This window comes from Excalfactoria chinensis, chromosome 8, assembly GCF_039878825.1.
Source record: "Excalfactoria chinensis isolate bCotChi1 chromosome 8, bCotChi1.hap2, whole genome shotgun sequence".
In the NCBI taxonomy this organism is placed as follows: domain Eukaryota; kingdom Metazoa; phylum Chordata; class Aves; order Galliformes; family Phasianidae; genus Excalfactoria; species Excalfactoria chinensis.
The window spans coordinates 21536910-21564833 of NC_092832.1; the positions used below are offsets into that span (position 1 = coordinate 21536910).

The 27924-nt window shown below is 39.8% G+C and overlaps 1 protein-coding gene across 4 annotated transcripts in view; it reads right to left on the minus strand.

Annotated features, from left to right (window-relative positions):
- The window catches only part of LOC140255477 (BEN domain-containing protein 5-like), an 812733-nt gene that overhangs the window by 361483 nt on the left and 423326 nt on the right, over positions 1–27924 (minus strand). For all 4 annotated transcript variants that reach the window (XM_072343116.1, XM_072343117.1, XM_072343122.1 and 1 more), the window contains one exon: positions 22934–22973. In XM_072343116.1, coding sequence (XP_072199217.1) covers positions 22934–22973 — 40 coding nt within the window. The remainder of the gene's footprint in view (positions 1–22933; positions 22974–27924) is intronic.

Below are 27924 nucleotides of genomic sequence, written 5' to 3' on the forward strand. Positions count from 1 at the left end.
CCTATGTGTTCGGAAGCAGTTTTAATGAAGTGCACCTATCACTCTCATGCAAGAACTAACGATGCAGCAGATTTCATCCTCTGGAAACCACGGTTTCTAAAACATATTTTGGTGAAACCTTTGGCAGCCAGAGGTCAGGCTGCTTTAATTATACATCAGTAAAGAAAGAAAGCACTAACATATATTCACACCTGAAAAGGCCACCAAAAAGGGAGAAAATGCAAGGCTGGGGCAGTAAATTTTTTAATGCTTATCAGCTGCAGAAAAGGTATCCACATAATAGACTTCACCGGACAAATTTATGGTTCTGCAAATGTTCCCTTCATTTAAATCAGCATTTCAGTGACTTGATATCTGCAAATCACCCTAAAATCCTGATGGGCTGCAATACTAAATGCCACAATGGACCATATAACGTTCATTCTTCCCAGTAAACAGGGAGGAGGATCTATCATAATGACACTGAGGCCCTTTGAGGAGCCCAAGGTCTGGCAATTATGCATATGAAGCTGAGTGTTTAAGTCCAATAATGGGGCTTTAGTGATGGATGGATCATCCCTTCCTGTACTTCTAAGATGCTTGTGATAGCTGAATTGTCCCCATGCGGCACCCATAAATTTTGGCCTTTCAGAAAAGCCCACATATTGTGAAGGTATCACCCAAAGCCCTCATTAGTTAGACAGCGACCTTTGCTGCGTGACTACCAGGCAAAAGCCTAGAAAAGGCCTGTGTTCGATTAGCACTGCAATTTGTTCATTATCTCCTGACAGGAATTTGCAAGTGTCAAAGACAATTCTGTTATGAAAAGGTCAAGATCTGAACTGTGAGGGGTGGGGTGGAGAGGGCATCACTCTAAGAAATTCTACCCCAGCACTAACAACCTTTGCCTGAACCATCATCTGCATCTTTCCTGTGTACCAGGAGGCAGGAGCAGGTAAATCACAATTTCACATAATTTGTCTTCACGGGAGTTAAATCACTTCAGGATAAAAACAGGTTTTCTGCTTTTTTACTTAAAATTATGGAAATTGTTTCTGACAGCAAATTGCTCCTAATTAATTTACGGTCTCTGCTGGGAAAACGCACTGTACTGTTGATTTCTACCTTCTACAGACTTAATTATAAAAAAAAGCAAAATTTTCCTAAACTATTAACTTCTGAGCTGCCAGATTTAAGGCTTATAAGAACTGCAAGGGAAGCTGATTCCACGTTACGCCGTGTGCTCAGAAATAAATGTTACCCTCCAGTGTCATCCCAGAAGTACAAGGAGGATTATGGCTACTTCAGAAGACTAGATTTAGTTGGGGTTTTTTTGAGAGTTATGAAGATGGTGAAGGTTCTCAAGGGCAAGATGCATAAGGAACAGTGGAGGTACCACAGTTTGTTCCTAGAGCAGAGGAGCTGAGGGGCAGTGCTGAGCTCTGCTCTCTGGGGACATCAATAGGACTGAACTCTGGGGTCCACTCCAACTTGTGGAACACTCGTGACATGTAACAGGAACGAGACAGGAAAGATGCAGAGGTAGGAACTCACCATCATATGAGATGTAGACTGCAGCAATAAAAATTTCATCAGCTCTACCTCATGTGAGGGGCTGTGGAGAAGAGCACCACTATTAATTTGAGATAAGTGGGCGTCAGATGCTTAGGGCTGAGGACTGTCAACACCAAGTAAAAAGGAAGGAAGCAAAAGGACAGCAAAATCTTTGTATTAAAATTAGATTCAGAGTGAAATGGATGGTGAAGATCAGGACTGTGCCACTGGTACGAAGAGGAGGAAACCTAAGAAATCTCTTTTTTGAGCCACACGCTAGACCCACCTGCACCTTGTGGACACAACAGAGTGGACTGGAATCTGGTGGCTGAAGGGTATGAGAGGGCATTTCTCCTAACATGCGAAGGCAAAAAAAAATCCCCTTCCTGATGCTATAAGCTCTGCCAGCTAGCCTTCAGCTGAGCCCTGGTGCCAAAGTTCCTCATGGCAACACAGAGATGTGACAGCCATTATCCATTTCCCCCCTATTATTTTCTTGAGACACAGTCCATTCAATTACACTCTTTATTGGAATTCAAAAGTTGTAGTTATCTCCTTGGCAGCTGATGATACAACCTTTGATAGCGCACACTGGCATTGGGCAAAATGTCAAAAGACCTACTGTACAAGCACAGAAAATTTGACCCACTTTTGTAATACCACAAGGGTCAGAGTCTTACATTAAATCCACCGGGAAAGTTTGGCACAAGCCCATTTGATCCATGATATTTAATTCTATGAGTCAGATTTACTCAGCTGCTATCAATTTCAAAGCTGTCCCTGCTGAATGGTTCCCATCATTCATCGCATGAGAGAAAGTAACAGCGGATCACAGAAGAATCTAGAAAATCTTGTCCTAATATTTTTTTACATCACTCCTTCACTGACAACCACGACATTTAAGAGGAAGGAACAACTGGTAAATGACGATTTGGAGCACTCTCCAAATTACCATCAGCAGCACAAGAATATGAGGGATGTGCATATTATTAAAGAACTAACATATATATTCAAGCTCGTTACTCTTTAAACCTGAGAGTGCAGAAAAAAAAAAGGAGCATTCAATGCAAACAATTCATACTCTCACATAGAAGAAAAATGGTAGCTTAAGATTATATTGGAACAAATTAGGAGTAAGCAAACATCCCTGCAAAAATGTGAGTAGCTATTTAAGAACAATCAGGGAGAAAACAATCATCAGCAACAAAGAACAAATAAAAAAAAACAACCAAAAACATCCCAGGTCCTAAAAGCCCAGAAAAGCAAAAATTAGACAAGGACTATATAGGCACATGATAAAGGAGGACAAATAACCTTATCTCTGCCCTTTTATTAACAACTGGAAAAACACCGTCCAAACAAAAAACGGCAAAACATTTGGTATCAGGATATGCAGAATTGCTCTTACAATACAAAAAACCACAGAGCAGGAAAGTCAAATTTGTCACTCAGCAATCTCCAATATTTCTTTTTTTCCCCCTTATAAACAGTGCTCCGATTTACTCGGCCTATGCAGAGTAGATTATTTCATTTTGCCTTAACAGTTTTCCTTAAAAACGCCAAGCAGAGATCAAGTGCTGCATCTACCCCACAAAACTTTTAAACATGTATCTTGATCTGAATTGTGAATAAAAATGCATGACATTTATAAAGATGTGCTTGATGTCCTTCACTGCCTCACAAAGCCGGCAAACACCACAATCGGAAGTTATCTCAGAAAATTACAACCTAGGCACGCAGTCAGCTGGCTGAAATGTTGCTTTAGCTAACTGCTGCCATTAGAGAAAAAGCTTGAACTACACAACAGTACTTCATCATACAGCAGGTTCCACCAATTCAGCTTGAAAGGGAGCACTACTGAGTTTTGTATTTAAGAAAAGGAAGATAAGAATGTTGTAATTACAAAATGGAATATGTTATTTTGTAGGAACTTCTTGGTATACAAAAACTTACTGCTCCAATGGATAAAATGCAGTAAGAATGAGTGTTTCATGAAAGATAACGTAGAAAGACATCAGTGATAGCTACTGTCAGATTTCATCAGGTGGAGAAAACAAAAAAATTCAATATTCAGTAGGAGACTTTCACCTCAAAACAATCCCCTTTTAGCCCTCTAGCATTCCCAAGGAGTCACGTGGAATAATGGAATTCTAAACTAACAGGCTAATATAACAACCATGGCAGGAATTAGTCATTGAAAGTAAACAGCAAGGAAACTCTTGACTACTGCAATGCGTGTGGTTGTGGGACTGACCCAAAGGACATCTGGCAGCTTCAGCTGGTGCAGGACGTGGCTGCCTGCCATAGAGGATGAATAAATGGACAAGAGCATATTGCACCTGCTCTTGGGCTCATGCTGACTGCCAGTTTCATTCCAAGCGCAAACTGAAGTACTGGTTATTAGCTATGAAGTCCTCAGTGATCTAGCAATTCAACATCCTCAGAACCTCGAACATGATGCCTCTATTTTCTTGTGGTCTTATTACAGGGTAAAAACTACTGACCTAATAGAACTATTCCCCAAACACCAGCCCAAGTGTTCAGCACCCTCAGTGGCAGGCTCCTGATTTCACATTGCTGGTGTGAACATCTCTAGACATGGTACTCAGTTGTCCAGCAGAACATTTACTTCCTCCCTAAGGGTTTCAATTAGATGAGGCATCTTGGACTTGCATACTCTGTGGCATCAGTAGTGATTCCTCTTCCTTCAAAGATCCAACAACTCTTCATGAAAACTTGAGCATAAGCAACACTTTAACAGTAAAGCAGATGATGTTCATTGAGCATGCACTATTTATTTAGAGTTAAGCATTTGATTTAATGTCGTGACACTTCAGTACTGCAGCAAGCACCTTATCAGTGTGCAACTATGAAAGTGCAGCGGTTAGACAAACAAGAAAGACTTAGGAAAAATGAGATTTAGGAATGAGAAAGAACAGGAATATTGCTTAAGTACAACAACTGATTGGTATGAGACACAAAGCAGGAGCTGCATCTCCCAAAGCTCATCCTGGCTATGACACTGAGTTGCATCACATCAGTCGTGAACCTGTTTTTTAATCACAAGAGATGAAAAACAGCTAGCTCACCCCGATTCTTACATACAGACCGAGGTTATGAACTGACAAGATACAAAATATGACACTAATATTGCCACCATTAGCATTTGTGAACAACCAGCTTTGACACAAAAATATTTCCAACAACGCAAATCCTACGTGTCAAAACAGCAAGTTGTTTAACAACTGATAACACCATCCAGTCTTTCTCATGCTCAAGGGACACGATCTCCAGACTACTCCCCACTTTTCCAAATGTTCTCCCCATGCAAGATTGATGATGCAAATCAGATGACCTGATGGCCAATTCTATCTCCTTTACCACTACTGTATGCTCTAAAGAGAAATATTTCAGGTTCAGAATTCTGGTGACAACATAATATTTATGCATTCTGTGTTACAGGTGCAGTGATTGAAGCCAGAATGCTCCATAGTTACCTGAAGTATCTTAAAGTGAACTGTTAGGCTATCAAATTCACTAACATGATCAAAATCCTCCAATGGTGAATCTTAAGTATTTATCAGTGAAAATACTCACTTATAATAATTAAATTTGAAGATAAATTATTTAAGGATATTTCTTTCTGCCAGCACAAATGCTCCAGGACAGAATCAGTCTGTTTAGCAGACATCAATAGCAGCATTCCTCCTTGAATTTGTCCTCAGTTTTCTCACAGGTTAAGGAAAACTCTCCCTCCATTTTCTGTCTGGAGCATGGTTGCATGCAATAACACTTGCACTTGCTGAACTATTACAAACTATTGGATAAAGGATACTGGCCTGCAAAATAATTCCTTTATTCTTTATAAAAACAGGCAGACTATTCAAAGGAGGAGAGACTATTAAAATATTTTCATGGGGGGAAAAATTGTAGTGTGAGCTCACTACTTATTAAAGATCAGAAAATCCATACTTTCAAGCAGGCATTATTAATCTTGCTGCTAACAAAACTGCTTATTCCAAAGGGTGTATGGTATTGCTGTGCTCACAAGATATGACAAATTCATCAAATGTCAAATTTGCTGTTTATACAAAGAAATAGAGCAGAGACAGGCACTAATAGGGCTTTCAGTGTGCATTAGGTAAGCTGCTTTGTCTCCAAAAAAAATACCCTACAAAACTGAATTCCTCATGCTTGTTTGTGGGTCAGGAGATGGTACCTCCATAGGATGAGGAGCAAATCTTGGGGAAGCAGAGTGGAGCCAGGCAAAATGCAGTCTCTGCCAGACTGCTTTTTACACAGACCTCACATGCCTCTGCTGGAAAAGAGGTGAGAGCTTTGCATCTGGACACTGTAGCTGCCAAAGCCACCCCAAGAGTGATAGAGAAAAACATAGAGGAGGAATGCCAAGGGCAGCACAAACATCTCCGCCAGCATGAGAACGTGATGCCAAGTGAAGAGCACAATTGCATGCCTCCACCTTGGAAATGGCATGCCTGTTTAATAAAGGAAATTTGGATGAAGAAACAACTTGCCTGGGCATATTTTTTACACATTTTTAAACTATGGAAGAAGAATAAGTGACAAAAACACTAGTGTCTGCACCTATAGCAAGCCCAGAGGTAGTGTGAAAGCTGCCAGCATAACTAAATGAAATCTGCATTGATGCCAGCCACAATCTCAACTGAGCAAAATATTGCAGAACTTGGCAGCTGGGTCTCTGATTGCCATTCAAACAGGTGGAGAGGAGTACAAATGAGACCTTAGAATCGGGTGAGCCCAGAGCCAAAGAATCAATGGATTGAGATGATAATGCCAAACATTGCAGAAAACAGTGGAAATAAAAGGAAAAAAATAAAAGAAAATAAAAAGGACAAGAGAGAAGCTGAACCATGACACAGACATCCAAGTTAGGACAAAAAACCTTGCAACTCCCAACAGCTAAAAAGGAGATTCATACTATACTTCCTATTTGTAATTAGTTAGTAGACTTCATGAGGTCTAAAGCACATTAGTATTGGAATAGCCTCTGAACCAGACTGGGCACATTAACTTCACAATTCACTGAAGATGCAATATCTGTGTTGTCATGCATCTGTTTGCAAAAACCAGGTTATTCCTTCCTTTGGATCCCTGATAAACAGAAGCCTCAGATACCATGGGGAAAATATCCTCATCGTTATCGAAATACTTACCAAGCAATCTACAATGGTGAGGGAAATAACTAAAATGGGAAAACAGAACATCTAAACTGCTACCTTCCAGAACCTTCTTTATAAACAAAGGAATATGGGAGGAGTTCAGAGAACAGCAGTGAATCAGAGTTCTTACCTCCAGGTCTGCCATTACACCGCAGCCCAAGGTGGTTGTGAACCAAAGTCACTTCCATCTGTGGACCCTTTGCTGGCAAACTGGTTTAGCAAATATATTTGTGGTACCAGTCTCATAACTTGCTGTCACAACTGACACTAATTAACACCCTTGCTGACAGCCTTGGGGAAAAGGCCAGAGGCTGAATGAGCATAAAGACTACCTTGAACTATTCTTCCTTTGGCTTTCTTCCTTTAGGGGAATGGTTGAGAGTTGCTGGGACACTGAGCTGAGGCTGCCAGGGCTTGTTGAGACTGCTGTGGGCACACACACTCCCAACTTTGATACTGAAGTCTTTAGCCTCACCAAATCTGCACAAATTTGTTTACTTATAGGAAAAACAAACAAACAACAAACAGAGGGCACAATTCCCAAACAAAGCTTAGAAATGACCTCACAAAGCTAGAAATAATGGCTTGTCAGCATTCAGCATACTCCCCATTAGAATTCAAAAAATAGCCCAGACCTCAAAATGTTTACGGATAAGAAGTGAGCTTCATCCAATATTATTTCTGCTTCTTATGCACAGGAGCATCTTCCTTCTAACACCGTTCTGGATGTGTTAGGTTACCCTGTCATGTTTTTTAAGTCTGCCACTAAGAAGAAGAGACCAACGTGGTGATGAAACTGAAGAAATGTTCTCAGACATTATTATTGTACCAGCTTTTGCAGAAGATAACAACCTTTGTGTGTCATTAAATAAGGTCTTCACACTCCCAAAGCTGATATCTAGTGCGTAAAAGAGTAGAGCCCTTATACAAATGAAGAGAAACCTGGAAGGTAGACCATGTTTATACTAACAAGGGGATGACTGCTACCAACTGAGAAGTTGTCCAAACAAATCTGCTAAATGGAGTAGTATTTCTGGAGTAAATCAGCCTCTCATTTGGCTTTAATTCAGACTTCCATCAAGTAGTTTTTCTCCTTACAGGCCATTTCAGGAATCAAAACTAAACAGATGAATGAATAACAAAGCATAAAGAAACCCTTTCCATTATATTCATTCATTCTCTGATCAAATTCCTTAAATGCTTTCCCCACCACAACCAAATTAAAAAATATATATATCCTGTGTACTGTTTGGTATGAAGTCCTCAAAGTTCAAGCAGAGAAGAGAAAGAAATGTTTCACAAAAGGGAAATCCCTAAAAATAATTCATACTGAATTATTTATATATATATAAGTGAAAGATAGTACCAGTGAGGAATATCAAGTCCTTGTTGAAGTGAGATGAATTGATTACTGTGGGTTACTCAGAAATAAAGTGTTATCATTAGAGGAACAGACTGGCACCCAGCTAACCTGCTGCTTCATTACTAGCACCAATCAATGCCAATTGTTTCCTGTGAAGAAAATGCATTTGGCAATAGAATGCTATATCGTGCTGGGGTACCCTGCATTATGAAGTCCTGCTGCATGAAATATGACATGACTTTTTTTTTTCCTCCCAGGCTATATAAAATATATTGCATTAAATTGTAATATCAATTCAAATCAGAAAACTTTGAAAAAGGACTTGAAATTCTGTTTTGCAGTTTTAAAAGAGGAGACTGGTCCTAGATACTCGGAGCACCTACAGCAAGCTATTCCTATACAGCAGATGCAATGTAAGCAGACACTTTGGAATTGCTACTTATAGTTTATCTTTCAGCAGGCAGGAGCCTGAAATATTGCGCGCAACTTTCAAGTCTTGGCAGTCAAACTGCAAAGTAGAAATGAGTGAATTATTAGAGGGCAGGTAAGCCTGTGGTTATGGTTACATTGGTCCTTTCTGAAAATTAACTGTCCTTTAAAAAAATAGTAAAATATAATTAAAAGTGAAAAAAAAAAATACAAAAAAAACAGACATGAGTATATTCAATTAACAGATGTATTAATACATCTCTGAATGGTCTCACATCTGAAGATCAATAGTTGTGTTTCACAAGGGCAGAAGTCCAACCTCCCAGTGATAAGAACTCATAGCTACTAAACATTGTTCAAACAATAAAACAGCAAATACTTCAGTGCTTGCCTTTCCACATGATACATTCCAATGACAACCGATATTTTACACTGTTAACACTGATTTTTCATTCACTAAATTAAACAATACTAAAAGTAATTCAATTTCAGAACATCTTCCGCAATACACTGAGCTAAGAAGAAGGGAAATGAGAGAAACATTTGACAGTTAGTTAACTGACAAGGCGTTGACTTCCTCCATTTGACATCCCAAGCATTTTAAGTTTTAAAGCCAGCCTCTTGTCTGCACATCTCATGCTTTGGCTCACATCACATAGCAATCCTGAACCACACAAAATGGAGTCCCTTCAGATGAAATCAAATCCAAAGATGTGCTCCAACCACCAGTGGACACTAAAGTCAGCAGATGAGACCTAGTCTGAAGTAAAAACCTCAGAAACATACAGTAGAGGCATAATGTCCTCAACACAAACTGTCCTGCTCTAAAAATACATTCCTGCCAGTCCACACAATGCAGGAATCTAAAAATAGCTTCAGCAACATGATTTCGGATTAGATCTGAGCATTTCTCTCTATTGTCACCATTCCAGCGCCTCTTTGGGTTTTCAAAGTAAATGTTTTCAGATATTTTAGCTGTACAGAGTGAAGAGAAACAAAAATTTTGGTACTTTTCACTTCTTGCTGCTGTGACATAAGCAGTGGCTGATAGGAAACAAAACAAGTACAGCAGATTGTTTTAATTCCTTTCAAGGCTGACTCTTAGACTGCTTACACGTGAACAGATATCATTTCATCAGTTTAGAATAAGTTTCCAAAATAACATGGCTGCTGCTCCATGCTGCTGTTGGCAAATAGTCCAGACTCTCTCTTCACCCTCCCTGCTGCATCCCAGGCCCCTTCCTTGCTTGGCAAAGTCTCTGTTTGCATACCTCTCTCTCCTGCTTTTCTTTGCATGCCCTCTCTTCGGATAAATCAAAATGATCCTTTTGGTTTCTGAGCCAAGACAAAATATGAACCACATCATGAATCTTTCTTTGGGAGCATCCCAAATCTTTGAATCCTGGTTATTGTTTAAAAATACTCTAAGGTTGAATAGAAGCAGCGAATTATTTCACTGCATTTGCAAGAGAAAAGGGGTATACATGTAACTCTTGAATCTGAACATTACTACTATGGAAACTCAAATATGAACTCTTAAGAAATGCTCTTATTTGTGGAGCTTGCTGAGAGCACTATCCTTACAGGGATTCCAAATCAATCCTACTACAGGAGGTAACTGCCACTACTAATAAGGGTTTTGTTTGTAATTTGCTGTAAGTTTCCTCAGGATGTCACTTTTCTCATCAGGCAAGCCTGCAGGCACTCACTCAACTCCAAACAATATAAAGTCATTACATTCTTCTGCCTTGTTAGAGGGAAAGACCAACTTCAAATCACACAAACAAAACAAAAAGAAGTCTCGAAAAAGCAGCAAAGCAACCTTCAACATCATGCAAGCTAATTTTTTCTTCAATGTTATTAGTTTAGCATTGTGAGTTCCCCGCTTGCAGTTTGACCTTTAACTTTGGTGAGATGCAGTCAGAGTCCCACATCTAAAATAAGAGTAATATAGTTTAGTTTCAGAAGCATGGATACTCTGTTCACTCCTTGTATCTTTATATCTTTTGACAACTTTTTGTTTTCTGGAACACTGAAATGTAGTCCCAAAGATTTCCAGTCATAGTTCATCACACTGGACACTTTGTTCAAGGCAGGAGAGGAAGGTAGCACAGCAGAAATGTTATTTTTGGTAGACTGCTCAATGGCATTGCTGATTCATGTCTTTATTTTCTGTTTTCTATCCATCTTCCCATCTGTGCTATCAACCTCAGAGTACCTCAGCAGACAAATTATTATGCCTTACTCCCATGTTACTTTTGTTTATGTCTTCCTTGTTTAATGCGGTGTGAAACATTTTAGCTAGCGTACACGGTGTAATTGGTCACCTGAAAGTCAGGCAAGAATGCACTGACTATTTGAGTTTTCTTCTGAGCCCTGCCACAATACATATTCCTTCAAAAAACTCTACTATTCACTGCACCAAAACCAAGTTCAAAACAGGAAAATCAGACAAATTCCAGAGCAGGTTTTATTATGCTTCAACTAAGCGCAAAAACATACTTACTAGACCAAATAGAGAAGGTATGTAAAAATACTTTCCCATTCAGTATGATCAGCGTGAGAGGAGATGGTAAGAAATTTATCTGCATTCCCTCCATGCTACTCTGTTTTCTATATGCTGTTATAAATCTTGCCTTCCTTTATCATGGTGGTATCAGTGCTCACTTCATCTCCCCAGATACACGCAGCCAACTATAGCAACTCTCCAATACCTCTGTGCCATACTTGGATACCTAAACAGTTTATAGACCTATAGACTTTACACTTTGCAAGATAATTTCAATACTCCGAGTCAGTCCAATCACTTATGAAACGATTCAGAAATAAATAAATAAATAAATGGCATTTAACTTTACAGACTACATCTAGTTTAATTACTTGTCAGTCAGAATCCCATGTTATTTTCAATCAATGCTGCTCCATTAGGTAGGCTTTGGGTGAAGTCCTGGCCTTAAGCAGGAGAACTCTTTATTTTGCAAAATTGAAATGCATATAGTGCAAACTGATCCAGCGAGTCAAGAGATCAAGGTTGTGCTGTATGACTAACTGCTCTACATCTTTCTCAACCACTCAACAGTGATGTTTTAATCACCAACAAATCATCATTAGCGATTGCATTGGGCCCACTACCGTGAAAAGAAACCCATTAAAAAAAACAGCCCTATTGAAGTGAGATTCTCCCACGATGAGTGATTTGTGAGATGTGGCAGCTGACTGATCTTTAACCTATTTAATATGTTCTATATTTTAAAAAAGTTGTAAGGCACTAAATCAAACACCTTAAAAAGATCACGCAGCTAACTTTATCAAATAAATTTATAATATACTCAGACGCTGAGATGAATTGCTTGATCCCTTTCTCACAAAATGCTGACTGCTTTTCATTCGTGTTTAACTTTTGCAAACTAAATCTCCATCAGTCTTTGCATTAATTTCCTGGGGGTTGTTGTCAAAATATCAGTCTGTGAGAGCCTGAATCGCACTACTTGCCTTCCTGAGTGTTTGCACAATAAAATGTTATCTCGCCATGTTCCAAGATCTACTCATTACTCGTGACTTTAGGTCTCAAGTGATCCCAGGTCCTCTAAGACTCCTGCCCAAGGAATGTCTCAGCCTGCTGATTCTGGAGTATTCACAAAGAGTATGGGTAAAACAAAAACAAGAAAATGATCCAGCTATTGATCAGTGAACCACCAAGCAGCATAAGGCAGCAAAATGAAATCAAAGTTTCATGAAGACAGTACAGATTTCCAAAGGCATCCCCACGTTTACTGAATAAGGTTTATAGCTAGCCAGATGAGCTCTGCAATCCAGTGTCCAGCTTTTCAACTGATCACACAGATAAACACATATTGGTAATTTTCATGTAAACAAGAATTTGTTTTTGCATTGAACTTGGCAACTAAAGGCCTAAATACACATCATATACAGATTTAAATCAAAGCATTGCCTTTGCTGTTGAAAAGCAATATTGAAGGTTTCAGCAAGAGATAAATACACAAACATTTGAGCAAAAATATAATTAAAATAAATGAGAGAAACTCCTGTTTTCACAGGTAGTCATTGGTGCTAACTGCTATCCTCACCTTTTTTTTTTTTTTTATTAATTCTCTGCTATTACGTTTCTAACTTCCCACTTTCAAATGCAACCTGAAGACATTCAAGATACCACCAGCCTACCACTCACCACTCTAAAAGAATGGAGGATATGGGACTGATACTCCTTTTGCATTACTGCCAGTGATTTAATTATAAAAGCCATCCCAGCAGGCTCACGCTCTGTATCAAACGCCAAATGGGCAGAAGCTGGGAGACTCCTCCACCCCAGCCTCTGGTATGTCTCAGCCTCAGTGGTGAGGAATTGGCTTCTCCTGGGATAAGAGGCTAATTTATCAGCTGTATCATGATGCATCTCTCTCGTTTCATCCAGCTGCCTCCTTCGGAAGGAATGGATGGTTAAAGAGACTTAGATCTAATTAATAATTAATGTTCAAAGCACATATACAAAATAGCTCATACCCAAATGGGAAATCAAATTTCTAGAGATGAAATAATAGGAAGTACAAGAAAATATTTAAAGACATTTATCTGTGCACTGAAATATAAGTACTATGGCCTGAAAAAACAGTATGAAAAGAGTTCCTGTTATCTGCTCCTCCTTGCTAATAAATAGCAGGTCACAGTACTCTGAAATTTTGGTTTGCAAACATACAAATACATACAGTTCTGTCTCCCAGCCCTTTTCTCTCTCAGGAAACCATGCCTGGCAAGATGGAGGATTTACTGGCTGATTGGTCCTTTGGTACCACTGCACTAAGCAGGATAATTATAAATGGTGATCATGTGCCAAAGGGTGCAGGCAGAAGTGGACAGGATGCTTCAAATGAAGCTGACGGCATTAACCATGAACAAGACTGAACATGAAGAGGGAGAAAACAGGCCTTATTTTTAAGGCTATACTAGCAAAACCTCTCTTGCAGAAAGTGAATAATAAATATGCTGGATGCCATAGAAATGTCCATGAGGGGAGGTAAGGGATTGCTATAAAACACAGTATTCTAACTACTACAGATGTTGCTGCTAGAATTTACAGCTTTCTCTGCATGCTTATCTCTCCTCACCAGTTTCTGCACATTGAGTCACATTCAAACATGGGCCATTTTAAGCCATCTTTTTATTATTTTAACCTTTTTTTTTTAAGCCACAATTAATTTCTTCTGCACTATTCTGTAACGTTAAGTAGATTCAAGACCTGTATTTACAAACCACATGCAATCCCATTTTGGCACATGTAAATTACATGCAAATACATTCTAAATTAGTTTGTTTATCACTCCAGAATTCTAATCCAAAGGCTTTGTTTTGTTGTTGTTTTTTAAATTTAGTTTTTATTCTGACATGTTTACAAATGAGTTTGACTCTGGAAAATAACTTAATAAACTCAGGGTTAGCTATGCAATTAGAGGAGGCATCTGGGAACCATAAAACCTGGAAAACAACATTTACATCTCTCGTACATCCAAGACTCCAGTTCCTTTCTCCCTTGAATACATCATTTCAAAATATTGCAGTTATTTTTGTATGAGGACAAACAGCAAGAATTCATTTTTATAACCAATGACCCCTCTCTCCAATGAGCAATTCATGGGGTAGTGCTGGATAAAATGCACAAAGTAGAAGATTTCATTACGAAAAAAAGAAAATGAAAAATAACTGAATTAACATTGATCATGACTTTTCAACAGCATTTCTTATTATTACGGCTAGGAAAAGTCTCCCGTGGGCAGTAAAGCTTTCCCATGTATTATTAGCCCTCTACGGAAAGCTATGAAAAGACACAAATCTGTTTTGTCAAAGGACAGAAGAGCATTTAGTTATAAGAGAAAGTATGGTCATAATCCATTGCCAGGTTAAAGGTGAAGAAAACAGAACTATAACACAAAGCCTTAAGAGAGTAATACTCCTGCAGTTAATTCCTGAACACCACAGTCGAGACGCCTGGTTTGTGGGGAGAATACATTCTCAGGGCAACCTGACATCTATACGGTTTATATTTATTAGCAGCAGTGCTATTATATAGCATCTCTGTTTGTGCTGGGTACAAACGCACAGTGTCACGGGTCCTGCTTTGGGAGGCATTTGTAGAGATGCCACAAGTGCTCCTGCAGCCACTGCTAGAGCCCTGTACGGCAGTGATCGCCCTCGCCTGGGCAGAGGGATGAGAACGCCTTGCTTTGTTTCACTCCTACCAGTGGTGCAGCCCAGAGCAGCTGCCTTTGGATGCTCAAGCCGCTTGGCAGTCTTCCCTAGAACATAGGATTAACAAAATGCAGAATGTTGGGATGAGAGGGTTGAGCTGGGCATCGTGTGCTGACACAGCTCAGGAGCTTGCTTGCATCAGATCTTTAACAGAGATTAGGGGTTTGGTCTAGGTAAGAGGCCATTCGGGTGCTCTGGATCACATCACAGAACAGACTCAATCAGGTGGGGATTCATTCTGCATCAACCCTGGGGCTCTGCACCCTCCCAGCCCCTGGTAGGAGCAGCAGGCAGGCAGGGTGAGCACAGGGCATGGCAGCACAGCAACATTTAGCATCGCTCTGGGACTGTCCTAAAGATGGGCAGGAAAACTGGGGTCATTACAAATGAATCCTCCTTTCAGTAGTCCCCAGAGGATAAGGACAATAGCTGCAGCTGAGTAACAGAGCAGGTAATGTAATAAAAACATCAAGAATAATATAATCCCCTGCTGTCTTTTAGATGCTTCAAACATGCTTATTTTCATTTTTATTTGTATGGCCCAGCAAACACAACTTCATGGCTTACGCTGCCCTCCCCAGGCCCTGCTGCAGACCTCATCCCATTCTGCCTGCATCCCTGGCTCCATTGCCAGCACTCTGTCCCAGCACTCACAGCACCCACACAGTCCAGTGCTGACATCCCAACCAGCTGCCACATCAGAAGCAGACTGCAGTGACAGAAGAGTATTTCACCTTCCTTTAACCTGCTTTTAAAGGACACTGCAGTGATACAACTGCCTCACAGTACCCACGTTATCTCCTTTAGCAGCATCTCAGATAACTCCCTACCACACTGTGCCGTGCTGGGCGATGAACAAGTCAGTACTCCACCACGGGTTATCCTGCACTTTCAGTCAGCATTTACAAAGCCATCACACCTTACCCATTCAAATGTCCTAAAACTTCCTTTGTGCCTTCAAGTCACAAGCTCAAAACAATAATAAAGGTTCTAGGTTTCTTGTGGGCTTCCCACTGACCTTGGCTGCTTTAATAGAAAGCATTCTGCATACCAAAAAAAATGATCCCACTGGCAATTCTTAGGAAAAAAAAGAGCTGAGAAAAGGTTTTCTTATGCAGTTCCAGCTTCCCTTTTTCTTTAGTCCTATCCATTTAGCTGTGTGAGCATCAATGCTTGGCCATTTTCTCAAAAATAAAAAGTTGTTCTATTAAAATCATACTTTATTTTTTACATTGTCTGTCTATTTTTCCCGCCCATCACGCCTGCTTTGTCTGTTTCAGGTACCAAATACTGGGGGGAAGCTCAGTGCCACACTGTACACATCCAGCACATCGACATCCTTGTGGGTGTGGACACACAGAACAGAACTGGAGCACAGCTGGACACGTGTGCCCAGCTAGAATTAAAAGTGAAGTCACAAGCAAAGGTTGGGGTCCAGCTGCAATCCAGCAGCACTGAACAACAGCACACTCAAGCCAGAAAAATCCAGGGCTTGTTTCTGGCAGGGATAGCAGCCAGCTCAGGCACTGCTGCACTGCCCTCCATTTTGTGATGGAAGTGTAACCTCCTGCTGCCTCCAGGTAGGGAGAATATACTGATTTTGCACAGAGTCTCATTCAGGTCGCTCAGAAGATAATTAAACAGACGAAAATTTCCTGTGTGAAGAAACTGTTCCCATACAGATGCCCTTGCTAATTAAAATTTCATTAGAAAAAAAAGAAAATGCTCTCTAACAGTAAGAAACGTTGTTGGATTTTTGTTTTTTTGAGAGAGGAGGAGATTATTTTAAGTTTTCTTCAAGTTTGCCCAAAAAGAGAAGCAGCACAATACACCTGTGCACAAAATTGCTCATTTTCCCTCTAAGTGAGCTCATTCTGCACATTGTGAAGTACAACAGAAAGCATTATGTGCAAACATTTACAGCATGAAAAGCCTCGTCACCTGGGATACTCGCTGCTTCTGAAAAGTCTGATCAAAGATAAAAAACTAAGACAACTCCTTGTAATCAATTATGCACAGATAGTCCTTGGTGTATGTGCAATTCATAAAAATAATACCGAAAACATAACAGATTTACATGCAGAAAAGGAATATGGATACAGACAGAACACTAATCTGCTGATTGGTATCTGGAAGGAACAACCGCAGCTCCATAGGTGATGCAGCCCCTGCCCACAGAGCTGTGAAGGTCACAGCAGGACGAGGCAGGTTTTATTTCTGTGTAGGCAAAGAGCACTAACCTCCATACAAATGGGCACACACCCAAACAGTACTTATGGTTAAAGCAAGCCACTGCCTGGCAATCCAGCTTCTCCTAAACGTGGAACCACACTGCAATGCCTGTCCCATTGGGCTTCACCTTGGGGACAAACCCTCTGTGTGCCAGGGGGGATCCACAAACAAACACATCTGTCTGCATTCAGAAGGGCAGAGGAAGATACACTCAGACTACCAGCTTGTACAAGCGCCATCATCATCACCCTCACTAATACCCAATTCACACTTTGAGGCCTTTTCTATGTCCTTTTCGCTCATCTTTATGGCAGTCAACTTAAGGAGTTTGCACTGCAGTGTCAAACCTTTCATCAACTCCAACCCTCCCATCCCCCTGAACTATAACATATAAATATTTCAACGTGAGAATTTATTCCTGTTTTGTTCTGGCTGACATCTTTTTGTCACAGGTCTTGCACACTTTTTGGCTAGGTGAGCCCCAAAGAGTACACAGGAACTTAATGAGCAGATCAATTACTGGTCATAAGAAAAGATACTGTCTCTTTAAAGGTTATTTGAAGGTTGATTGCTATCTTATTGCTTATATCCTGCAAAACTATTCAGCCTTATGAATGAATTTGACCTTTTTATACTTACTGGGGGGGAAAAAAAAAAAAAAAGAAAAAAAACGAAGAGAAGTTAATTTAGAGCTCTATAATACAACACTTTTTCCTGGAGAAATGAAAGGGCATTCAAATCGATACCTGCACAATAACACACTGATGAATGTTTGCACCCAATTTTCTCATTTTGCTAACTTGAGATTGGGCATTTTGAATAGTTCTCAAAGAACATATTCTTTATGTGCTGTGAAGTATGTGGTATTGTGTCCAAACAATGCTAGAGGATAATCATTATAGGAGTATCACTGGGCCTGAAAAGGTCAGTTAGTTAGAAATGTCAGCTTTCAATGCAGCCATGCCGGACCTCCCTATGTAAGGATCCAATTAAAGGGACATGCCAAGGTGCATGGAAACATCATGGTGACCCAGCATAATAATAAGGTATTGTGGAAAAACTTGATATTTTTCTTCAAAAGTAATGGATTAGCCTTTAGTATATCCTTTCTGTAGTCTTATTTTGACTTTGTAAATATCACTTATTCTACATGAATCCAAAAAAAGGTCATTTAAAAGAATAAATAAATAAATGCAAAGTTGGGGATGAAACAGTCTTACTAAAAGTAAATACTGGGTAACTAAAAGCAAAAACTCTGGTTATTGGACCAAAAAGGAAGAAAAAACCAAGTCATTTCAATAGCACTCAGACGTGTGATATTTGAGATGGATATATATGATGTTTTGGGAGACAGATGGGCATAAATCAGGGGAGGCAGGCAGACAGGTGAGGGTGAACTTACTCTCCTGGGACATGCTGTGAGCAAGGGCTGTTTGCATAGGGGAAAGACAGGAGGAGCAGTAACACCAGCCAATGGATAGCTGGCATCTCTGCAATTGTTCAATCCAGCAGAGAGGTATAAATAAGAATTAGGAGGATACCGATCTGCACAAATAAGTAATTATAAGCAACAATATTAATCCTCCTTATCACAGCAAATGAAAATTTTTACAGCTGTTCAGATGCTGCGAAGATGAGGAATCGGATACAGTCAAATTTCTTAATCAGGCTCAGGACGGCCAAAACCAACCTAATGGCACTAAAATGGCACTGTGTGTTCTCTGCGCTCTCTGTTAGTGCATCATCTTGCTAAAGGATCACCAAGTGTGGAACAAATTTCTTCCAGTGTTCCTCGGGTTCAACTAAAACTAACAACGCTAATTTCATCACACGGAGCTGAGACTTCAGTACGTGTGTTTTATTTCTCCTGGCAAATAAATTCTTGTACCATGGGCTCAAGCAATTGGGGTCTATTGCCTCGCAGAGCAGTGAGGTCTGGTTCCTCCAAGTTACTCTGCAATACCGTGGGCACGTGGGGGAATTAATACAACAACCATAGGAATACGAGAAATGACATCCCTCCTATTCATCATCAAGCAATGAATGGCTCAGTTATTAGCAAACAGATACAGAATATCTTTTTTCCACCATCTTTCCAAACAACAACAACAACAAAAGCATGTGAAGTTTCACTAACAAACACGAGCAGTAATCACATCAGGCTGTATAAATACCCAGACACTTGACACCTCCTCAGTCCAAAAAAATCAGTGTCATATTAATTAGTAAGGACCATCAAAAAGAGCCAAGTTTTAGCAGCAAACAACTTTCTGTCACATTTTATTACTCTGTATCGTTTTTTACTAATACCTGTCTTCCAGCTTCATGACTTTGGGTTCATACTATTTTCATGCTTCAATTAGAAAGAAGAAGATGATAGCCAGACTATCCAGGAAGGTAATGGAAAAGTCTTGTAGGGGGGCTTAGTGGTGGAATTTATGGCTAAATGAAACTTTCAACTATACTATAAAACTTCTTCTCCTTCCTTTGCTTGGTTTTACTTGAGGTCTCATAAGCAGTAATATGTAGAAATGCAAAACTTAATCAGCTAAAGAATAGAGCAAATCCCACATATCATTTTATGCAATACCAGGAGAGCAGAAATATATTTTCCTAACCAGAGAAAATTAACTAGGCAACAGTCCTATATCTATAATTTAAAGCAGTAAAATATGTATGGCAGAAACTAAAGCCACCTTAAAAGAATTCACTGTAGCAGCATATCACAAATTAATGAAATGGAGACATTTTTAGAGCATGCCACACTGAAGATATTAAAAGGGGGGGGAGAATATTTCACCCCCATAGATAAGTCTGATAAATACTTTTTAAATCAAGCTTTCTTCCCCGTTTAAAAGTGCAAGAGCTTGAATATTAGGGGACAGCACACACACAGTCATTAGCATTCCCGATTAAATATCAGTGTTACTCCACAGAGATCGGGGATTTTTCACTCTGTCAGTGCGTGTAAATTCCTAACATGGTCAGAGGAAAATCTGAACAAATTGAGAGGAAGGAATTATGGAGTCAGTTCTTACTTTATTTCTCCTAAAACAGAGCTGGAAGAGACTTAAAATACTTTATATTCCATGCTGTAGCCAAGCTGGGCACTATAGAATATTCAACTACTGCAGGTTTTTTAAATGCAATCAATTTACTGCTGCCAAATGTAGTAGGTTTATATACATCTGGGAAACATGCACCTACGGTGCTGATGAATTTCTCCTGACATTGCACTGATTTCAAGAGAATGTTGTTTTAAATTGGCAGTAGAGAGGCTGGCAGAGAAGGATAAAGCCCTGAGGATGGCTGAATCAAAGAGAATTTCAAAAAGAATTTTCCTGATGGTTCTTGGATAATATCACATGTTAGCTATTTTCAAAGCCAATAGTTTCCAACGCACTTCCATTTATGGTATCAATAATTAAAAGTACTTCTGTGGGAGATGAACTTACCTTACAGAGAAGAGAAACCAGAAAGCTATATTATTATCGTAAACACAGGAGATGCAAAAAAATCTTTGTCTCCAGGGAAAAGCTATAGAAACAGGGATATCTTATTTGCAACTATTGAGTGGTTACCATAAAACGTGACGCGGCTGCATGTGCGTGTTCAAAGTATTAGAGAACATGATCACATGGAAATTAAGCACAGATGAGATTAAAGCCACCTGAAAATTTGGTCCTGGAACCCAAAGTCTAGAAGACAAAGCATAGAGAAAATGTTTTGGATCAAATTCAGAGGCGGAAAAACTAAGTTTAAAGAAAATTTAAATTACCAAAACTTAAACCTCATTATGTCCAACTCCCTGCCAGCACGTCCCTGCCAGCTACTAATGAATGTTTAAAATCTTTCCCCCACCCCACTGCGCACATCAGCTCTGAATCTGGCACCCTGAACTTTACAGCACGTCGCAGTCTAATTGTAACTCACATGTCAAGGGGCAAGAAGAAAGGAGTGTGGCGAGAACACTGATAAATTTAACTCAACATTCCTCCAGCTACTCAGCAGTATGGCAGAGCCGTGAACTCCCCTCCACATTTTACATGGGTGACAGTTATTTCAAAGGAATATATTCAAGCATGAGGGAGTCTGGCTCGCTACCAGCTTATGCATCATTTGTGCCTGGCTGTTTCTGGAAACGCACGGCAAAGCAAAGATTTCCTCCAGTTTGGGGCACATCGTGGAGCTTTCTAGAGCTGCTTTCTTAGCACTGGAACAGGTCAGCTGTGCACATTTGCATACATACATCTCTCACCCTCTGTGTTTCTCCCCATTTTAATGCAGTATGTCTACCTACGCGGTCACTGGAAGCTGTTTGCAAATTCAGCTGTTTTGACCACCCCAACTAATTGCTTCGATGATTTAATAAGTTGCTGTTTTAAACCAAACTTACTGCAATAGCAGCGATGCACAAAATCAGTGAAGTCAACCTTCCATTGTACCAGTGACTTCCGTATTTAAAATTACAAGAATGGTATCAAAAATTCCTTTTGCAAACACGTCTCATATAAGGTTATTCTGTTCCTCAACCTTCCTTTGGTCTTCTTTAAACAAAATTAAATTAAAGTAGTAGGTGGTCTTTGGTGCCCTTATCCAAGATCTGAGTGCCTATTATGATTAAGATACCGAGAGGTCTTTTTTCCTTTTCTTTTTCCTCTAGAAATAGAGAACGTTGAAGATATGAAAAATGAAAAGGAGAAGTGCCATGTTTGTCCTTGAAGTTACAGTCAGAATAGTGAAAATGGCTGAAATCACACTGTATTGTTGCTTTTATCAGCAAGTGCCCTGAGCATACATTAACATAATTGCAAACTGCATGAAAAGTGAACATGCAAAAATGTGATGCAATTGCCAATAGCCTCAAACATCTGTCCCAACAAAGAGTTCCTCCTCCTTATTTTAATTCTTATTATTTTAACAAGGTTAGTGAAGGAGAAACCATATCACAGATGATATCTACATTTAGAGCGTCAGAACAATTATTGATGCAAAATTGTTATCCAAGCAAATATGTGTCACATTTTGTTCACTTCCTAAAACACCTGTTCATCTCCTAACACGTTATTCCCAGTTAAAGCCAGAACTCATTAGTCCCAGTTAAAGCCAAATGGAAAGATTAATGTGCATATACAGCTGGAAAACTGAAAAGATAACCAAAGGGTAGCACCATTCGAGCACAGCTTATATCTGGAGCTGGTGGGCAGCAAACTTCTATAGCAGCCAACAGAATGAAACAGGGACAAAAATCAACAACAAACTAATAGCCTCCCAGCATTAACGGCGCAGATCAAAGAGAACTACCCAAACAGTCACCATTTTAATTGTGGTACTTTGAGCTCACTATGCCAAAGAGCCCACCATGTCCACAGTATAGGACATTTTGGTTTATCTTATCAACAGGTAAATAGGAAAGGCTGTTACGGAGAAGATCATTGAGCACATTTCAATTTCACCTCAATATTTTCTGCCCCATATCCAGGTTCTCCACACCCAAGCCTGGACCTCCTGTCTCCTACCACATGTACACAGGGGCCACTGTCCCACTGCTCCCCAAACTGCTCATATTTGCCACTGAGAAAAGTCAAACTCGCATTTCTGTGATAGTCGAACACACATTGTGAATTTGAGGGCATCTGCCCTGCAGACATACCGCTAACTGTAACCCCAGGAGGCTTAAAGAAATATCAACACTCAAATTCATAGAGTAAAGGTCTGAAGAGGCAGCTCTGTGAACGGATAACTGCCCGGGGCTTTGCCAAGCACAATATAGCTGTCACTTGTTATTACGTGAAAGATTTTCTGGGGAACAGTGTTTTTCATTTTGCATGTCAGAGACAGGGGGGGAAAAATACATTTAGACAACCATCTCTTTAAGAAAAGGGAAAAGAGTCATGCAGCAGAGCTCACTTACCGGGGCTGGTTATTGTCAGAAGGTCAAGCTGCCGTCTCTGCTGAAAAACAAATTATAAAAGAAATTGTTAAAAGGAGACTAATTTTAGTGGGTGAGCTTAGACCTGTGAAGTAAATGTTCTGACATTTATAGCAGAATTAATTACAAGTTACATGGTTCACAGTAACTCTTCTGGATGGGATCCGCATGTACTTTATGAGAAATAACAACAACAAAAAACACCCAACAACTAGCTCAGTCCTTTTAATGTGTTTTTATTTGCACTCATAAAGTGTTACTATTTCTTTTTTGGAGCATTTACTTGAAATGGATAGCTAGAAGCACAGATGGACCGATATATTTATGAAAGCAGTTTCTGATTCCATAGGGAAGGAGACAAGGAACCAAGACAAGAAACCCTAAGTTCTTTATTCATATCAATCACTGACTCATAGCCTGGATGTGATCAAGCACAATTACATTGCCTTGGGGTAAATCTTTCAAAGACTTGTAAGGGGATCTAGACAAACTCAAGACTGATAAAAGAAAAGTTTCTTTTCATGCCGAGCACAGCTAGCCTGCTAATCGCACTGCCACCAGTTATCCCTCACCACAAAGCTTGCCAGACTTGATCAGCACTGAATATTTCTCCAGATAACAAAATACAGGGATTTATGATAGCAAGTATCAAGTTTAAACCAAATAGTTGTTTCTGGAGGGACTGCAATCATCCATCACAAGACCATCACTGGAATGGCTACCCCTCATCTCACAAACAGCCTGTTACTGCCTCTTCTTCCCAGCCTTCTAACTTTGTCTTTTCCCTAACTTTGCCCATCATTAGTATGTCTAGCTGGCATTTCAGATTACACTGTCCAGTTTAATTTCTCTCTCCTAATCTGCTCAATAATGTCTGTGTTACTTTCATTTATTGTCAGCCCTATTGATCTTTTTCTAATCTAATTCTCATCATTACATTCACTGTATTCTCTGGGTGACAGCTTAAAGTCCTTGAGGAAGAAACACTGACTTGGTACTCCCAATAGCAAACGTTCATCCCTGGAAATTACGACTGATGAAACTCCTTCCCAAGCTCATTGTTTTTCTGCAAGCAGAGCTTCACTGGCTGAAGTATCTGAACGCAGCTGAGCATCCTCTGGATATACTTGAGTTGCAAACCTAAAACTGAATTTGGCCTGCTGGGAAGCTAAGTGAGGTGTCAGGCTGAGAAAAACACATTTTTTGAAACACTCTGGCCTTCAGTACCTCAGCTCTTGTACAGTGGAAACCACCTCTGAGAGAAACCTCACTCCTGTCTGCTTTCATAATTATTCCTTGATTGCTTAACTCTGACAAGACATTTTGAGTATGATTTTAGCAGTATGCTTGACATTTGGTTTCTTATATAACACCAAGGACAAACTAAGACAAGCATGCCATTGTATTGGTAAAATGGAACAGAAGAACCTCCCTTGTGTCACCTCCACAAGAGTCATTCAGAAATGTTATCCCAGCTCTACTGAGTTCTGCTCGCTCCAGACTTTTCTAAGAGAGCATAGAGAATAATTCAAAGTAAGCAATAGTATAAATGTAGGACCTGCCTCCCCAGTGGGAGTAAGAAGAAACATCTCCTAATGAGTTGAATTTCATATAGACTCCACGCCTTAATCCTGAGTCACACATATAAAGCTATGAAGTGCTAGAACTTAGCACCCACTGGGTCAAAAGCTTTGCTTACATTTCTCATCACAACTGGAACTCCAAATGCTGTATATCTAATGAACAGCTAGAGCAGAAAAGTAAAAGCTTCTCTACTGGGAAAAAAAAAGAACACGGTGGAATATAAATAGTCTACATTAAAGAAGGTTGCAGCATTTAGAGCGTTTGAAAAGAGAGAAATGCCTGTGTAGCCCAACTGGCCCCCAGTCCTGACCTAAGGCTGTTAGCTAGGTTTAGAATAAGCAGTAAATAAAAACCTAAATTGCTTAACTTGATACTGCAAAAAGATAAAAGCATAAAGAATAGGCTCAACAAAACATGAAACAAAGTTAAACTTTTCTTCCTGATAGGATGCTGCCTCCAAACTGGCCTTGAAAAAAAATTAAATTAACAACAGGTCCAGGAAATCTTTGTGTACGTGTTGAACTTTAAGCACAAGTTATTTCTCTGACTTCAAATGGAGCAGCACTGATATTTCACATCTAACACCTAAATGCTGCGAGGGCTCTGAAATGCCACCAGGCTCTCGGCCCTGACTCCATCCAAGCACTCTGGGCTGCAGCTCCGTGCTGACTGCCTAACCTGAGCACCCAGGGAGAAAAAATTCCTCTACTCTGACCTTCAGCAGACCTTGAAGAGGTTTCTCTCATTTAGCACAGCAAGAGAAGCTTGCACACACTCACCCAAGCCCTGGAGAGAAGGAAACAGCAAAATACATCTCAGAATCATGCATTTAAACATGCAAAAATGCACTAATTATGGATCCAATCACTTTCCGGAAATTCAAGCCTGCTCTCAGATCTCAGGGGCTAACTCTCTGCAGTTTCCAGGGCTCAGCTGGATGCAAGCAGACTAGTAACTATATGGCTTTTTTTTCCCCCCCCATTTCTACTGGCACACTTATGAGTAGCTATAAAAGCAACAGAATTTAGATTTAAAGAGAAAGACATCACACAAAGTGTCCACGGTTAATAAAATAATTGCATCAGAAATATCATGGCTATGGGGCTTGATGTATCCTCTTCTCCCTTCAGTGATGAAAGCTGCCACTTGCAGCTGTTACCCCCTTCTAGCACGATCACCCTCTCCTTGTTTTGACAGATTTCTCGAAAGACTCATCTCAAGATGTCTGGCTTTTTTTTTTTTTGCTTTGCCTTTAGGAATTTTCCACTTCTCAAACACCTGCCCCTACAGAGATACATGGGACTATCCCAACCTTCAGGCAACCTCATGTCCCAAGCCCGGAGAGCTATAAAATATAATGACTATCATTCCTGGTCTGAGAAGAGGTGATAGCGTCCCATATCACTAATGCTGCATTTCACCTACATTGGCAAAAAAGGCACACCACAAAAAAAAAAGGAAACAGCATTAAAATGATTTCCACAGCATCTGCCGTAATGGGTAAGTGGAAAACAGAAATATTCCCTTTATCATCACCGTATCTCTAGTGCTATAAGCCTGTGCTACCCTTAAGGGGCAACATTCTCATTTTTACTTTGCTGGCTATTTGAAAGCCCAACGGCACGAAGAGGCCATTGGTGATTCATATTGGCTTCCCCCTTCATGCGTTTTTCCATCATTGGTACTATCCAGAGGCATAGTCCCTACAGCACAGGGCTCTGCAGCTAACCTGCAGCAGATCGTGCTCACTTCCATAAAATTAACAGTCTTTAATTAATGCAATAAGCACTGATGAGTAATAAATCATATTAAAATACAAGGAAGGCAAATTTTTAATAAATTAAGCATTGATTCACTCAATAAATATTAATCTATTAAGCATCAAGAATTAATTAGTTAAAAAAAACAGTTGAAAATCCGAGATGGCGATCTGGTCTAAAACGTGCAGAATGGTCCCTGTTCACCCATAATATGCACTTATTTTTAACTAATACTGTAATTTATCACATTAAATAACTTGCCTAAAAGCAAATCTGGAATATTATTCTATTACCATATGCAATTTTCTCGACAGATTCCAACTCACTCCACATATTGCTCCCTAAATTTCTACTTGCAACTCCCTTTTTAAGTAAGTCCTTTCCCTTCCTTGATGTTGGTGGTCTTTAAGACACTTGCTGACTGGTGTCATTTAATTTTCACCTTTTCCCCTCAATTAAGTCAGTGAGAGCTACAAACCGAATATATATATATGTGTGTATATATATATATATAGGGGGGGTGGGGAGGGACCTGTTAAATTAAATAATTTAAGTTTAGCTTATCTATGAGATGCTCTTTCACACATTGCTCTCTGCAACCTTTTACACAGATGTGGGATGTGCTGCAGTTGCTTTGACTCTTATCTACAGATTAGCAAAAGAGAATGAAAAAAAGCCAGATGCAAAGATGCCCCGTGAGACTGATATGGAGCTGTTTCTGTAGCAACCGATGATTTCTCTTCTCATGTAAGAATGAACCGTGTCATATCTAATTCTGCATGTATCTGGGCCTCACTTGCCAGCCAAAGCTGTGTCAAGTATAAAGTCAATATAGTTAGAAAGAGTGATAAAAAATAAAAAAGCAATTATAAAGTCATCTTCCTCCTCCTACACTCCTTCTTTATCCAGGATCCAAAAGATATCCTTGCCCCTGCCTTCAGCCCTGGAACATCACCTCCAAGCACACAAGACACAGCAAAGATAGGAGGCATTTCACAGAAGCAGCTCCTCTGCTGAAAGGTCCCTCGTTCTTCCCATGCACCCACATCACAGGAGATGGCAGTGCTCTGGAAGGGGTTCCCTAATTGATTATCTATCTAACAGCATGGTTTTATGTGGGCTACAACAAATCTCCTAAGCCCAGATCTGAAATCAATTTCATCTTCAGAAAGCTCTCGTTAGGTTTGTGCCACTTTGCTCTGTAGGCAGTGTTCTCTGCAGCTCTATCTCACTAGCATTTCCTCCCACAGTTTACCCATACAAAGTTGGAACTGAGTCACTGATAGCACACGAAGACTTTGTCTTCCTAAACGTATTTCATCCAGACTGGTCTCTTCTCTCAATCTCTTCCATCCTAATTTTATGTGGTTTGAATAGGTGTCTCTCCCCACCACCTTAAATCTACAAAGCAATTCCAATTAGTTTAAAATTGAAATCAAATGCACAATGACTTTCCCCTTCCCCCAGAATATTTACAAGTTGTTCATATTTTTGTCTCTTCTAAATTAATTTCTAATTTTAAAATTCTAAATTAGTTTTCTTCTTCTGTAAATGGGCTGTGATGACAAGAGATATTATAAGCCATGAAGGAAAGGCTTAGGCTGTACCTCATCCATTTGTGTTGCCATA